Below are 14,806 nucleotides of genomic sequence, written 5' to 3'. Positions count from 1 at the left end.
AACAAGAAATTAATCTCATCAGGTAATTTAAAATGAACACAACAAAGATTTTGAGGCTAACTGTCTTTGAAGTTTGCCTAAGCAGTATATAGGGAAGCGCCGTTTTCCTTCAGCTATTTCAGCAGGAACAGTTCCGCTTTTCTCAGCTTTGCTTGGAAAGTCCTTTCCGCATCGAAGAAGTCACAGCGCCTTGTCTTTTTTCCAAATGCTTTCTAGTCGTATTTGGAGCTTTAAGGCACTTGCTGGAGAAGACATCATTCATAAAACCGCCGTAGAAAACAGAGACGGTGATAGTGACGTCATCGGCAGATGAAAAAAACATGTGACGTATTAGCCAAGATGGCTGCTCCCCTCTCCACGATGAAATTTTGGAAGCCGGGTAAGTGCGGAAAAACGAATCGCTGGGCATTTGGTGTTAGGTTTTTTCGGCTTTGGGTTTGTTAATCTACGTCCGGTAACGTGAGTTAATCAGTGTCGGTTTGACTGCCGCCGCCTGCACAGCATCTGCGTGATATCTGCAGCCAGCTCCGTTCAGTGAGTGTGAGCTCTGCGGAATCAAAGTAAAAGCGGGTAAAATAAAATGTAACGAGGCTCAAAGTGCGACATTAAGACATGGGACCAGTGAAGGGCTTTCGTTGGTCATAGGTCTTTAATTCCATGCCACGGCATTGCACTAAACCGTGGCTGCATCCTCCTTTGAATAAATCCCCAGAAATAAATAAAACATCTTATCTCCAACTTGACCATCTGCTCTGCTTCAGGGTCTGAGGCACCGGGGATCTCAGAGGAAAGGGAGCTCAACACAGAGACCACCGGCTCCCCCATCATCTTCAACCCCCACACCGCCCTCTCCATAGAGAAACAACGACAGAAACTCCCCGTTTTCAAGGTTTGACAGCGCCCTCGATAAACATTTGACGTGACTAAAGGGTGATGAGTGCGTTGAATGGAGGGTCTAATGTGCCCGTGCCCCTCTCTCTGTCCTTTTCCTTGGTTTCTAATGAGCTTTTCTGTTTACTGTCTCCTCTGCAGCACAGAAACAACATATTGTACTTAGTGGAGAGCTGTCAGACAGTCATTATAGTTGGTGAGACGGGATGTGGAAAGACAACACAGATACCTCAAGTTAGTAGAATTCAATTCATATCATGCAACATTATGGGAACTGGGGTTAAGCATTTGTGGTGTTTAATTTGAAAAGGGCAAAGGCACAACCATGACCCGAGTGGTCATGGTAAAGCAGGGTTTGGTCCAGATCAGTTAGACTATAATTTATGCATTGCCTCCTGTTATGCAAAATTTATGTCTCTTGTGTCGTGCACCTTTGAGGTTTATTTCTTATAACTTATACTCATTCTTTTTTCATCCAACTCCCCACAGTACCTGCTGGAGGCTGGCTGGGCAGCCGAGGGGAAGGTGATTGGAGTGACACAGCCTAGACGTGTGGCCGCTATCTCTGTAAGAGCTCTGCTGATGTCCTATTGCTAGCTCAGCTCCGTCACAGTTTTCTAATGTCATGTCACGGGAAGAAATTCACTTTGCATCGAAGGACACATTCAGTACTTTGTTCCTCGTTCCTCCCGATAGGTAGCTAATCGTGTAGCAGAGGAGCGAGGGGCTCTACTGGGACATGAGGTGGGCTACACCATCCGATTTGATGACTGCTCTGATCCTCATGCCACAAGGATCAAGGTAAATAATCCCCACCATACAAGTTTGGTGTTTCCATTGTTTGGTTCCTTTCAGTCCTTAACTCTCACCATGTCCGTCAGTTCCTTACAGATGGTATGCTGGTGCGGGAGATGATGGCTGATCCTCTTTTGAAGAAATACAGGTATGCAGTTGTAATGAGGCCATTTTCACAGCACATAGTTTGACTTGTAATAGAAGATGATGCGAAGGTCACAGCCATCATGCGTAGAACCTGAACCCTGAAACTTGACAGCTTACTGCATTGCCATTACTTGTACTACCACTATTACTTTTATACCATATGTACACAAATGCTGTTGCTAATGTTTTTCTTTTCGTTCTGTCACCCTCAGTGTGTTGATGCTAGATGAAGCCCACGAGAGAACCCTGTACACGGACATAGCCATAGGTCTACTAAAGAAGGTAATGCTTTTTACTTTAGTTCTGTAAGTTGAATTCACCTCAAATTTTTACTTTAACATTGTTTTGTTTAACTTCAATGCAAATACTAAGAAGGTGTGTGTTTTCCATTTTTATCCTGACTTCTCCCTCTATTTTCCCTACTGTCATGTGTTCTCACCGTTTTCAATAGATTCAAAAGAAGCGTCGAGACTTGAGGGTGGTTGTGGCCTCTGCCACTCTGGATGCCAAGGTGACTGAATCATCAAGATGAACAGATAATGTTTGATTAGTGAGAAAGGAGAAACGAAGGCAAACAGTGGGAAAGTTGATGTGAGGTCAGATCGTGATGATGTACCGACATCTGTGATACACTGATGAAAGAGAGGCACAATCAGACCATGTTTGTGCTCCCCATCGAACAAGTCAGCTAAAATGCTGTATCGGACATCTACTGTTCTTTTGGTTTAAAAATGATTATTTTTTTTATCTCTACATACAAACATCTCTTTATCTGTAAATTTTTTGTACTGCAGTAGCAATGTCAGACTGTGGGCATGGCCTTGCTGCTGTAAAACCTTTAGGAAATGCCAGTTGTTTAAATAAAATAAAAAGATGTGCATTTACTAAATGTAAATCCACTTTTACTTGTAGAAATTCCATGACTTTTTCAACCTCAATGAGTCTGGAGATCCTACGAAGGACACGTGTGGTATTCTGACTGTAGAGGGACGCACCTTTCCAGTGGACATCTTCTACACTGTCAGGTACAAAAGGCACATAATCCTGAAAATTTTCTCTAATGTTTTTTTTTTATTTAAATTTTCATTTGCTGTTCTCAGTCCTGTCCCAGACTATGTAAAGGCAACAGTGGAGACAGTGCTGAAGATCCACGAGACAGAGGACGATGGAGATGTCCTGGCTTTTCTCACTGGGCAGGTTAGAGAATCATTTCTTCCTGATATTCTTTGTTGTCTTAGTTTCCACTGACAGCAAGATAAAACCTGTGATCTACCTCCAATGTGTTTATTTTGTGTTATTAATTTATTTTTTGTCTGTATTTGTTATACCATTGTGCCCTTAGGAAGAAGTGGAGAAGGTGGTGTCCCTCTTGCAGGACCAGGCCAGGTCTCTGTCACGATATGGCATGAAGAAACACCTGCGAATTTTGCCAATGTACTCTGGTCTACCATATGCTGAGCAGATGAAGGTCTTCGAGAGGGTGCCCTCTTCTGTTCGGAAGGTAAATGTCACTCATCATAACAAATGATGAGTGATAGACTTAGGAAAGTTAGAACATTATTTTTGCAGTATAGAAAATTACAAGAGTGAACATTCCTTAGCATCAAAAAAGATGTAATGCGTCAGGATGGAAATGGTGCATGCGTTTTTCTTTTTTTACATAATAGGAAACAATAACCAGCAAAACAGTGTTCTTTACAAAAAAATTGTCATATTTCTGTCTCGTGTTTCTTCCAGGTTGTGGTGGCCACTAACATAGCTGAGACCTCCATCACTATAAATGGAGTTGTGTTTGTCATTGACTGTGCATTTGTGAAGCTGCGAGCCTATAATCCTCGCACTGCCATTGAATCGCTGGTGGTCACCCCCATCTCCAAGGCTTCAGCTAGTCAGAGGGCCGGGAGAGCCGGACGAAACCGACCTGGCAAATGCTTTAGGCTGTACACAGGTACGTCTGCAAGAACAGAAAAATGATATGTATAGACTGGCTTAGGAATGGCGAAAAAATTATTTGGGAAAATGTTCGGTGTTAACATCTGTGGCAAACTTATCATAGTCTTTTTCCCTTCTCCCTCTACTGCCTTTTTCTGTTGGTCTTTGACTTTTTGTCTTTTCCTCCCGTGTTTCTCACTGCCTCTGCTTCTTTCATCAGAAGAGGACTTTGAGAAACTACCTGCCTCTACTGTGCCAGAGATGCAGCGCACAAATTTGGCCCCTGTCATCCTGCAGCTCAAAGCATTAGGCATCGACAATGTGCTGCGTTTCAGCTTCCTTTCTGTGAGTAGCTCACTTTGCATCCACAGGGTGGCTGTGATGTGTTCACCCACTGTGAAAGGAATTGTACTTTACATTTTAATTAGTGAGAATGCCCCTGGCTTTGGGGGAAAAATGCATTGGAACCATAAAAGTACTGCAGTTGTTGTCTGTTTGTCCTTTTAAAGTTGATGACAACACATGTCAGATTCTTTTAGAGCAAATATTGTGTTGTGTAGGATTAACATGCTTTTTAATGTGTTATAACTTCACAGCCTCCTCCAGCTCAGACCATGGTTCAGGCTCTGGAACTGCTATATGCTCTAGGAGGTAAGAAACAAGGTGGTCAGCAGGGGAGCAAACTAAAAAGCCACTCTGTCCTTCAACCACCACACTCGTGCTTAAAATTGGGTCTTAGCAAGCATCTGCATATGAGGCTGTCCTTGCAAAACATGCCAAATTTTAACCATTTATGTGTCTCTTGGCAGGCCTTGACCATTATGGTCGTTTGACTGATCCCATGGGTGTGCGGATGGCAGAGTTTCCTCTAAGTCCCATGTTTGCCAAGATGCTCCTAGAGTCAGGAAACTTTGGCTGTTCCAAAGAGATTGTTACCATAGCGGCAATGATGCAGATTCAGAATATATTTGTTGTGCCACCCAATCAGAAGAAAGCTGCTGTAAGTGAAAAATGGGCTTTCCGAAGAAGCAAGTTGTATATTTGTCAGAAATGCTCTGTCAGCATAACAATTATCCCATTTTTGCTATCTCACCCTGCAGGCCCGTGAGCACAGGAAATTTGCAGTTGCTGAGGGAGACCATCTTACCATGCTGAATGTGTATGAATCATTCATTAAGGTATAGTTTGTGTTGACTGCATATGCATATAGCCCAGTCAGTGGCAGTAAACACTCGGGGCTGTGCTAAACTTAGCAAAACTCTGAGATGAAGTCAACTCTAACGAAACCTACACAACTTTTTTGTTTGCTTCCTGCAGCACCAGAAGAGCTCCCAGTGGTGCCAGGATCATTTTCTGAATTACAAAGGTCTGTTGCGGGCTGTGACTGTACGAGAGCAGCTCCGGCGTCTCATGAACAAGTTCAAGGTTCCACGGACATCCAGCGAAGGTGTGTCTGTGTTGTGGAATATTGTTACACGTTGATATGACTAACACCTTTAGAGTAAGTAGGGAAGGTAGCTGGTGACAACTCTTCTTCCCAGCTGTTTGTTATTAATCTTACAAATCTCTTCTTTTTGCACAGGTGATCCTGATGTGATCTTGAAGTGCATTGTATCTGGGTTTTTTGCAAATGCAGCCCGCATTCACCATTCTGGTTCTTACCGGTGAGAGAGCTCTTAGTAATTCATTGAGATGCTTGACTGTGAAGGGATTGTTCCTTTTAGGTCACATCACTTTGTCTCACTCTTTTGCTCTGCCAGGACTTTACGAGATGATCGCGAGCTTTACATCCACCCTAACTCTGTGCTGTTTGGAGAGAAACCTACAAAATGGTCAGTTCTTACTGCTTGCACATTATGCAGCTACACTGTAATGTAGCTCATTTATCGTTTTGCATGTACAGTGGGGACACTGTTAAGATTTTCTGTGTAAAGGCTCTGACACTGTCTCCTCTCCAGGGTTGTCTTTAATGAAGTGGTGCAGACGTCAAAATACTACATGCGTGATGTGACTGCTGTGGAGTCATCCTGGTTGGTTGAGTTGGCCCCTCACTTTTACAAGCAGGCTAAGGTGAGCCAAAGAAAGTAACCGTACACTTCAGGTGCTGTTATTTGGTTTTAACTTCTGTGAACATCATGAAATGGTTGCTTCAAAATATCTGAAGTTGTATCAAGTAATTTGTTGCTGTTATAGTCTGCTAACAGATCCACTTTGTTTTCTGCCCCTTACTCTTTCAGCATGGTTCACTGGCCAGCAAGAGATCCAGGGTCCTCTAAGTTGTGCCACAAATTCACCACAATAAGACAAAATGGAGAAACTCTCTAATTTTCACTGTGCTCCTCTCCATTCTACTGTATATAAAGATGTAATATATCCTTATTGTCCACATACAACTGCACAACCCCTCCACACTATGTGGCCATGCTGGAATGGGATTAAGTGGATATATTTTGTGGTTATGTTAATACTTGCTATCTTGCTTTATTTGAAAGCCTTTGTCTTGGTTTTTGGCAGCAATGTAATTTATATTTGATCTGTAAGAGTAAATGAATGTGAGATGAGCCCACGCTGTGCCTGATGTGTGTCCATTCAAGCATGGTCATGTAATTCATTCATAGTTGTACATTGCCAAACTGGCTCAGGCAGTCTGTCCATACCTGGTTTGAGGCTTTACTATATTTATGATTTTAGGTACTTTTTCCTGTTGCCTGAAATATATAATGGAGGACATTGAATGTGAGGATGTTTCCCTTGAGAGACTAATTGTAGACAGTAGTTTCTTAGTTTCTTTCTTTAGTCAATTTGCTCCCTCCACAGCCTGGGTGCCTTTTTATGTTTTTGATTGGTTCTCATTATCTAAAACTTTCCCTACCTTCATACAAAATGTAGAGGTATTCATTTTCTGCACATACATGTCTTTATAATTTGTCAGTCAACTCTAGATTTAACAGTCAGTAATAATGCTATGTAAGGACTGTTTGACCTTTTGGATCCTTGTTTTTTTTTTCTTGTCATTTAACTGCAGTCCAGCTCGAAAATAGTGGCCTTGTCACCACTCTGTGCCAGTTTTACTTATCAGCCTAGTTCACATTTCATGTTAAGATGGAATGTGCAAATATACCCAAGCATTGTAAATGAAAGGCTGTAAAATCAAAACTTTAAATGAAGTGCCATTTGTTCTCGTAATGACATAAAGTGCATTCAGACATGCATCTAAAGCCTCAAAGAAACAGTAGCATTTATTCGATTTAAGACCTCTCTTTAGTCATCATAATTGTTTTTCTTTTGGTTTGTCTCTTTCCTGGACCAGGGTCGATTTGTGCTTTTTCCTCTTGTTGTCATCCACAATACCAGGTGTTAAGTAAAAGAGGCAGTTACAATATTTGTTATTAGCTTCACACATAAACTACATTTCTATTTTTTTTCTTCTTTTTTCTTTAGAGGTGTTTGGCCCTGAAAGCTCTAAGAAGTAGTATATTAAAGATTGGTAATTTTACTTTACTGGAATATACTTCAAAATCAACCAAACAGCATAATTGTGGCTGCATGGTTTTTGATTAGAACCCGAAGACGACTGAGGAAAGTTAACCAAATCACAGAACAACACATCATACAGTAGGTTAGTAATCCAGCTCAAATTAGATGGTTAAACAACTGTAACAAAAGTCCCTTTGCATGGTAAATGGTACCCTGATGCACACTAATACACTTATCACCTGGTAGACTTACTATAAATGAAAACATGTCAACATCCATTTGTGCTTACAGTGAGTATAAATGCAACCTAAGCAGTACTCTGTAGACCTTTGCAGTTGCTCACCTGTTAGATAAAAAGTGTCACCTGCCATTTTATCCTCTCGTCCTCAAATAAAGCCTTACTGTCAAGCATTTAGTGATGCCTTTTGTTTTATCGACTGAGCTACATTTGTGTAATTTTGCCAGGTGGTGTCACTGTTGTTCCACATGCAAGGTCTAGAATGATCTGAAAAAAAAAACAAACATTATGTGTGAAGGAATTTCTTAGGTGTGTTAGTTTTCCATCGTGATGTGTTTAAAATGGTTGTTCTAACTTAAAAAAAACAGATCAACATTTAGGAGACAACCCATTTAGAAATACATTATGCACCAGTAATCCCTTAATATGGAAAAATAATAGTAAGTTGCTAGTTTCAAGTGCAAGGTTGGTGTAATTTCTTTATGAACACTATTAAAACATAAACAATTAAATGAACATAAAAATGAAAAACAAACAAACAAACAAAAACTTTTGCCAACTTAACCACTTGGGTCTCCAGTGCTCTAACCCGAACCCTGATCCACAGGGACCCCCTCGTCTTCCTAGGAAAAACTCCTCTACAATGACCAAATTAATGTGTTGGGGAATTTGTAGCACATAGTGGCATTAGTAACTAACCCGATGTATGTATTGTTTTTCTGTTATTAAAAGCTAATGTATATTGACCTATCTGTTCTAACAGTTATTTTGAAGAAGTAATTTATTTCCTTCGTATGTCTACATGCTGTGTATAGCAAATGTTAAATCTAAATACCACATTATATTACATACCATTACCAGACTCTAGGGGCAAGAAGTGTAGGGCTCAGCAGGAGCAAAGAAGCACTGAGCAAGGTTGTTAAGCAGGTACCAAGAAAGAGGAAAAATGTGCCAATTTTAATTATGTAAGGTACGTTAGGATGAGAATTTCCAGGTAAACCGTAAGAAGAAGATTCTTTGGGTTTTTAGTTCACCTTAACGTTTGTGAGCTGGCTTTATAGTTACTGAACCTCTAAAATGTGTGTTTACACATGGAAAACCCTGTTTGAGGATATTATTTAAGATATCGATTCCTTTAAAAATGGTTTACCAACGGCTCATTGTGCTACCTAGCTAGCTCTAAATTTCCCCACCTAATGATTGACTCAATGAAGGTGCAATAAGTGAAAGGTCAGTGGAAAAATCACTTTCATCTTGGTTATTTTTCGTCCATAACATGTTTAAAGTGGACCACCAACAATGTTAAAGGCTTGACTCCAACAAGCATTAGATTCAAGATTGACTCTAAACTCGATATTTGTATATGTGGATCCGACTCAATTAACACTCGCTGGCAGTTACATGACCATGTCTCTATATATCTTAATTGGTTTGGCAAACTGAGTTTTGCGCTCACTACTGACGGACTTCTATTGTATACTTCATATTTTAAAATGAGCTTTTTAACCTTTTTAAGGTTTTTATGATGTGATCAAAGATCAAATGCATACATTTGGCAATAATCCGTGTTTGTGATGTCATCGGTACGGCAGGATGTCTTGCCCTGTGTTGTCTGTAGAAGGTTGCTACGCAGTTCTGCAGGGAGAGGCGAGAGTCACATAGTGCTGCAGAACAAACAGAGCAAATTTTTACCATAAATGTTGGTGTGTCTGTGACAAGAAGTGTTTGGCCTGGTGTGTAGTCTTTGGCCCTGTTACCTCAGTCTTGCAGAATCAAAAAGAAATAACTTCTTGATGGATTCTGAGTTTGTCTTTTTAACAAGGACTAGACCTTAAAATGCAACATGATGATCAACCGTTTGTGTAAAGAATCTGTTTCTCAACAAATCAGTTCCTGTTTAAGTTTAAACCCACAAAACCTGAGCAAGACTACTCCACAGCATTTCTTACCTCCACTATTAATAGACTACTGTAGTAGACCAAATAATCTGAAAAAAAGATTTTTCTCAAGTTTCACCTTTCACTCCTATATGCAGTGTGTTTTGATAATTTCTCCTATGACAAGAGGTTAAATACATTGTCAAAACTGTAATATTAGTACTTCTGACTCTGAAAACTGTATTGTGATACAACTTGTAACTAAAACTTGTACGACTTGTAACCCATATTGTTGAATTGTATTGTTTGTCAAGTTACCACAAACATATTGTAAAAATCACGATATAGTCTATATTGCCCAACCTTACATAAGGATTATTAGGTCTTATTACTGATTTAAGAGTAGTGACTAGGAATTAATTGGATCAATCAAGACACAAGACAAAAATCCCAATTCACCACTCACGGAAAAGATCCTGTGTTACGTACCCCTTCTTCAGCTATAAAGGTTTTGTTTCACATCCTTAAGAGTGACCATTAATAGCAACAAAATTTTTTTGATTAACCCCGTTCTTTTTCCATTTTTAAGTACTAGCATTTTGTGCTACAGAGCACTAAGAGAACTAAAAGAAAAATGTGACATGGGCACAGTCGTGTAACGGTGACTTATCAGGCGCCAAATAACTATGAATTAGAACATCCATCCATCCATTATCTGTCACTGTTTATCCTATGTGGGTCGGTCGCGGGGGCGATGGAGCGTATCCCAGCTGTCATCAGGCAAGAGGCGGGGGTACACCCTGGACAGATCGTCAGTCTGTCACAGGGCCACAGTGAGACAACCATCACACTCACATTCACAACTATGGCCAAATTTAGATTCACCAATTAACATAACATGCATGTTTTTTTGCCTGTGGGAAGAAACCGGGGTACCCGGAGGAAACCCACGTCAGTCTGGCCGGCCGGGTTGCAAGCCCACAACCTTCTAGCTGTAAGGCGGCACTTCACCACCATGCTGCCCCTGAGCTAGAACATAGTTTATTTAATAATGTATTTCACAAAGCCATTATGTTTTATGTCTTACCCACCCTTGTATTGGATATCCTGTATTTTAGGGATCCTTGGAAGTTCTGCAGGTGAAGCTGTGTTGCATTTGTCTCAGTTGACATTTGATGGGAAGGAGATTTTACTCGGCTTTCAGGACCACACAAGCAGGTAAGAGTATAAAGGCTAAATGTCTACATGTGTTTTTCAGTTCCACTCAGTTGCCCATTAGTGTTGTGTAACAACATATACATGCACGGTGACAGCAAGAGCTATAAAGGATTTATCATGTGCATGTGACTTGGACGAGGCAGCGGTTTGAACAGGTTGTGTGTGCTTGGTTGAGTGTTCCTCACTATGTTTCATCTTTGTCAAAAATCATTGACATGTTCCATCCAATTCAAAGAATGTTTAACTCTTTTTAAGTGGTTTGATGGGAAAGCAAGTCATGTGTGAATCGTAATTACCCCCGTTCAAAGTTTGTACATGTTTTGAAAGAAAACAGTGTGGTTAATATTTCTTCCCTCAGTGAACAACAAGTAATAAGTGCTTGCTCAATCAGAAATAATAACTTATTGTTTTATAATCTATTGTTTTATAATATCTTTTTTCTGACAGCATACATTAACAGAAAATAACACGTTGTGTTCTGAACATGGTGAGTGCATGTGATCATCTTGCAGAATATTTTTAAAGCTTGAACAAGAAGCTGCATTTCCATGTAGCTCTATGCATAAAAGAAATCTAAGAGATTTCAAGCATGGGAGGAATTTTTACATTTGGTAGGGAGGATGCAATCAGTAGCATGGGACTCTCTGAGGCCTCCTCGGGTGACAAATTGAAAGTGTCTCGATCTAGTTTATAGCCCTGATCAGGTCAAACGAAAAATATTGGAGGTCTGGGTGAGGAGACAGGCCCGCCTGGTGCAGATAAATGGACTGATCATTTCTTATTGAGAAACAATTCCTAAAAGGTAGTTTATTGTGTGACTGGGGAAGCGGCGAGCGGAGAGCAGAACACGCACCCGCTGCTCCCTCCCTGACCCTTCCTCCACTGCTGGAATTAAATGGATAGAGAGAACGCTTGTTTCTGATGGCACTCCTCCGCCAGAGAGACACTCCATTTGTTATGAAGTAGGGGGTTCTGATGAAGTGTAGGGAGCTCCTCTTTCTTTTTCCCCCCTTTTCTCATCCTTCCTTTTTCAGGCACTACAAGGCCGGCCTTCAGTCTGCTTCACATGAAATGGATGGAAGGAGCCGATTGAATTTTACACTCCCCTGGTCATGATTAATGTGTTTGGTGTGGGGTGTCTTGGTAGTGAAACACTACTACCACTAGCTGGTGCTCAAGCTCCTCTATGGCTGTAGTATGATAACTTTGCAGAGGGGTTACTTCAGGAGGGTGGCTGTAAAACCGGCGCAATTTTGTTCAAGAAACCAGTTGTCTCATAGCCCACAACCTCTTTAACTTCTCTACCCTTGTGTTAATAGAAAATCTCTGCTGTTGCCCACTCGCTCGTTATAACTTCATGGTCAGTTTCTCAGTGTGCTCTGTACCCAGTGTTACTTGGCAGGCCTTGCTGTAAATGTCAGTTTATCACTTAACCCATTGTTAAAGGGTGAGAGGCCTAATAAAAGGTGCCAGATCACGTTAGCAGATTTCTTAACAGATGCTCATGGTGTCAGTTTAATCATTCAGCTCTCTTGCATGGGCTGCAATTACACCTGATCCTTTATGTTGAGTGTTCGTTATGGAAAATTTATGTTTTATCCATGTTGTAGCAGTTTATAATGTTGAGCAATGTAGTAAGTGACGTGTACAGCTTGAGTACTAAACAACACAGAATTGCACTTGCTTGTGTTTCTACAGGATTTAACCTTCAAGTAAACACAGTGATAAGATGATTTTGATCCTGTGAATTAGAAAATGACTTGGACATGTCCCACCAAACATTTTCTTAGAGTCTGGTGATAAGAGACATTGACATTAATGGCAGTGAGGCTGGAAGCAACAGACCAGATTTACAGAAGTGTTTTAGATAAGAGCTTAATAAAGAGGTAACTGAGTGGTTGAACCAGACTATGGAAGATTGGAAGCAGGTTTAATTTTGCATAAATAATATAAAGTCTGAGGAGAGAAAGCGGGAGAGAAGTTATATAGCCAGTGTTATTTCCCTCATATTCAGAAGTAGTTTTTCAATGTCCACAACATTTTGCCTCTGTGTTGTTTTATTCATAATCTCATTTTGTTATCGCTGCTGTTCATCTATAGCCACATCAGCTTTCCCATGTACTGTAAACATAGAAAATGCGTTTACACAGTTATGGCTCAATAAAAGCCTATTTAAGTGGACTGCGTGTTGCCCTGCTGGAACTCTGACTGCATCCTCCTCTGTAGTCCAAACCCTGCTACGATCATCAGGACTTCAGCAGATGATGGATGGAGCTGTCTACCTCCAGGTTGTCATAGCATCTGTTGCATGGTGCTCGCTGCACCCGGCTCTGTTGATGCTTGCATGCACACAGATAGGTCTCCATCAATGATTGTGTGTGGTCCGTTTGGTGGGTAATAATGGAAAATGAGAAACACAAACCCACTTTTCAGTGCAAATCTCTTATATTTTAAAATGTTATAACTTACATTTTATTGGTAATATGGTGAACTAATTCTTTCTGAATAAAGTTACACTAAAAACAAATGATCCTGGTCTTCTTTAGCTTGACCACATGCTGGCAGTTACTGGTGTTGGTATCAAGGTGGCTGTCAGGCCCGTCCTCTACTTAAGGTGGGGGAAGGGGTGAAGGTAGAAAGAGTGGAGATAACTGGAGATAAAAACAATAGGAGAGTGACGAAGGGAGGGCTGGCTGAATGAAGGAGAAATCAATAGGAAATCAGTGTTTGGGGAGGGCCTGTCGTTTATCAGGTGACACGGTTAAACAGCGTTAAGGCACTAAAAGTGAGAAAAATATGGGCCATCCCCATGCTGGTATTGATCACAGCGGAATGGGGCGAGGGAAGGCCGAAGCCACTAATAAAATAAGACGTATCTGAGTGGGAATCAGCCAGGGATCGATGGGCACGGTGATCAAGGCCAAAAACATCTTCACTGGAATTTAAGTTTTTTCTGCTGCCCTGTGCCCCCATTACACACCTTAGTGTGAGCAAGGTTGGTGTCATGGAATTGGCAGGGTCACTGAGAGGACCTTCAGGCTGGACTTAGCTGTTCTATAAGGGGTTTGTGAAAGAGGAAGTCGGGTAAAATCTTATTGGATAATTGGAACTTGAGGGGGGGAGAGAAGAACATGCAGGTATGTGTAGTTCACATTTTCCGCTTACACTTCCTCCCTGGACGAATGCTTATTATGTTGAACTGTATTCTTTAGGGTCTCATTTTGAAAAGGGATCAGGTCTGGCCTTTGGAGTGATGGTGGTGTTGGCTGTATGTTCGGGATGCTGTTGTTGAAATGAGCAGTAGTATTAATTTGACTTGGTTTGTTCTAAAGCATTTTTTGTGGGGGGATCAGGGTCTTTTTAATTGAGCTAACTTTGAAAACACATCTGAATTTTCTTTTGGCTTTGAAAAACCCCATTAAGCTTTTTTGTTAAACTTTAAACTGAGCTTTTCATAGTAGATAACCTTGATAACACTGACAGTAAATAACACTGATATCATGTCATAACTGTGTGTTTGACCTTTTTATCTGTTACTCGTGCTCTGCTCCCAGTAACATTCAGAATTCTATGACATCTCTCACTTTTCTTCCCACTATTATCTTGATCTTCTCCATCTAAAGGATGCTGTGTTGGTTTTGTTGGTGGTGATTGTGTCTCAAAATGGGCCATAACATAGGGGGAAAACTGGGAAATCAGTTCTTGTGGCTATTTACCATCTGGTAGGAGGCATTTAATGAGAGTGGAGAGGCATACAGAACGAGGGCTTTAGTATTATTCCAGTGTCTCCTTTCTGTTTTAGCATTGAAACCGTGGTGTAAATAGACAGGATTTCTCTATACAGAGCACAGACTTCTTCCTAGTCCCTCTTCTTTCTTTTATTGCACACCAGATGGTCTGAGGAGGAACAGATATCATAGGAGAAAGCCATCTAAGAACTTAAGGCCTGTGATTGAGAAAGGCGCCCATTGCAGTAAAATGTTTTCCATAGATTTCTTTGCGTGCATTTAAACCTTCATAAACAGCTGTCAACAGTCTGAGCTTTCCTAAGTGTGAATGAAGACAAGGGATGTTCTTTGTCCTTGAGCCCCCTCTAGACTGTATCTGCTTTCTGTTGTAAGGATATCTTTCAACATCGCGTCCATAACACCGTAAAGCATTCAAACATGCAACTGGTCATCTGCTGTAGGTCTTGGAAAGTTTCTGTCACTGCTGGACGCTCAGTCTCTTT

At 40.9% G+C, this 14,806-nt stretch overlaps 1 protein-coding gene across 1 annotated transcript; it reads left to right on the top strand.

The window, feature by feature from the left end:
- The first annotated feature begins 169 nt into the window (after window positions 1-169).
- On the top strand, window positions 170-8,226 carry dhx35 (DEAH-box helicase 35). The gene is made up of 21 exons (XM_067527578.1): window positions 170-379; window positions 762-889; window positions 1,033-1,125; window positions 1,381-1,458; window positions 1,588-1,692; window positions 1,773-1,834; window positions 2,046-2,115; window positions 2,285-2,344; window positions 2,746-2,858; window positions 2,934-3,030; window positions 3,176-3,334; window positions 3,571-3,781; window positions 3,986-4,110; window positions 4,362-4,416; window positions 4,575-4,765; window positions 4,866-4,943; window positions 5,083-5,212; window positions 5,348-5,429; window positions 5,526-5,597; window positions 5,724-5,835; window positions 6,003-8,226. The coding sequence occupies exons 1-21, from the start codon at window positions 310-312 to the stop codon at window positions 6,039-6,041; spliced, it is 2,130 nt and encodes a 709-aa protein (XP_067383679.1). The 5' UTR covers window positions 170-309; the 3' UTR covers window positions 6,042-8,226.
- Window positions 8,227-14,806: the final 6,580 nt, after the last annotated feature.

Source organism: Channa argus, chromosome 13, assembly GCF_033026475.1.
Source record: "Channa argus isolate prfri chromosome 13, Channa argus male v1.0, whole genome shotgun sequence".
In the NCBI taxonomy this organism is placed as follows: domain Eukaryota; kingdom Metazoa; phylum Chordata; class Actinopteri; order Anabantiformes; family Channidae; genus Channa; species Channa argus.
The sequence above is the reverse complement of the archived record's forward strand: the minus strand, read 5'-3'. Positions and strand labels throughout refer to the sequence as shown.

Excerpts from the sequence above, each read along its gene's own strand:
- dhx35 (XM_067527578.1), top strand. The coding sequence starts at position 310 with ATGAAAAAAACATGTGACGTATTAGCCAAGATGGCTGCTCCCCTCTCC. Across the intron at positions 2,345-2,745 it reads CTGCCACTCTGGATGCCAAG|AAATTCCATGACTTTTTCAA; the intron begins GTGACTGAATCA and ends TTTTACTTGTAG. Across the intron at positions 4,417-4,574 it reads ACTGCTATATGCTCTAGGAG|GCCTTGACCATTATGGTCGT; the intron begins GTAAGAAACAAG and ends GTCTCTTGGCAG.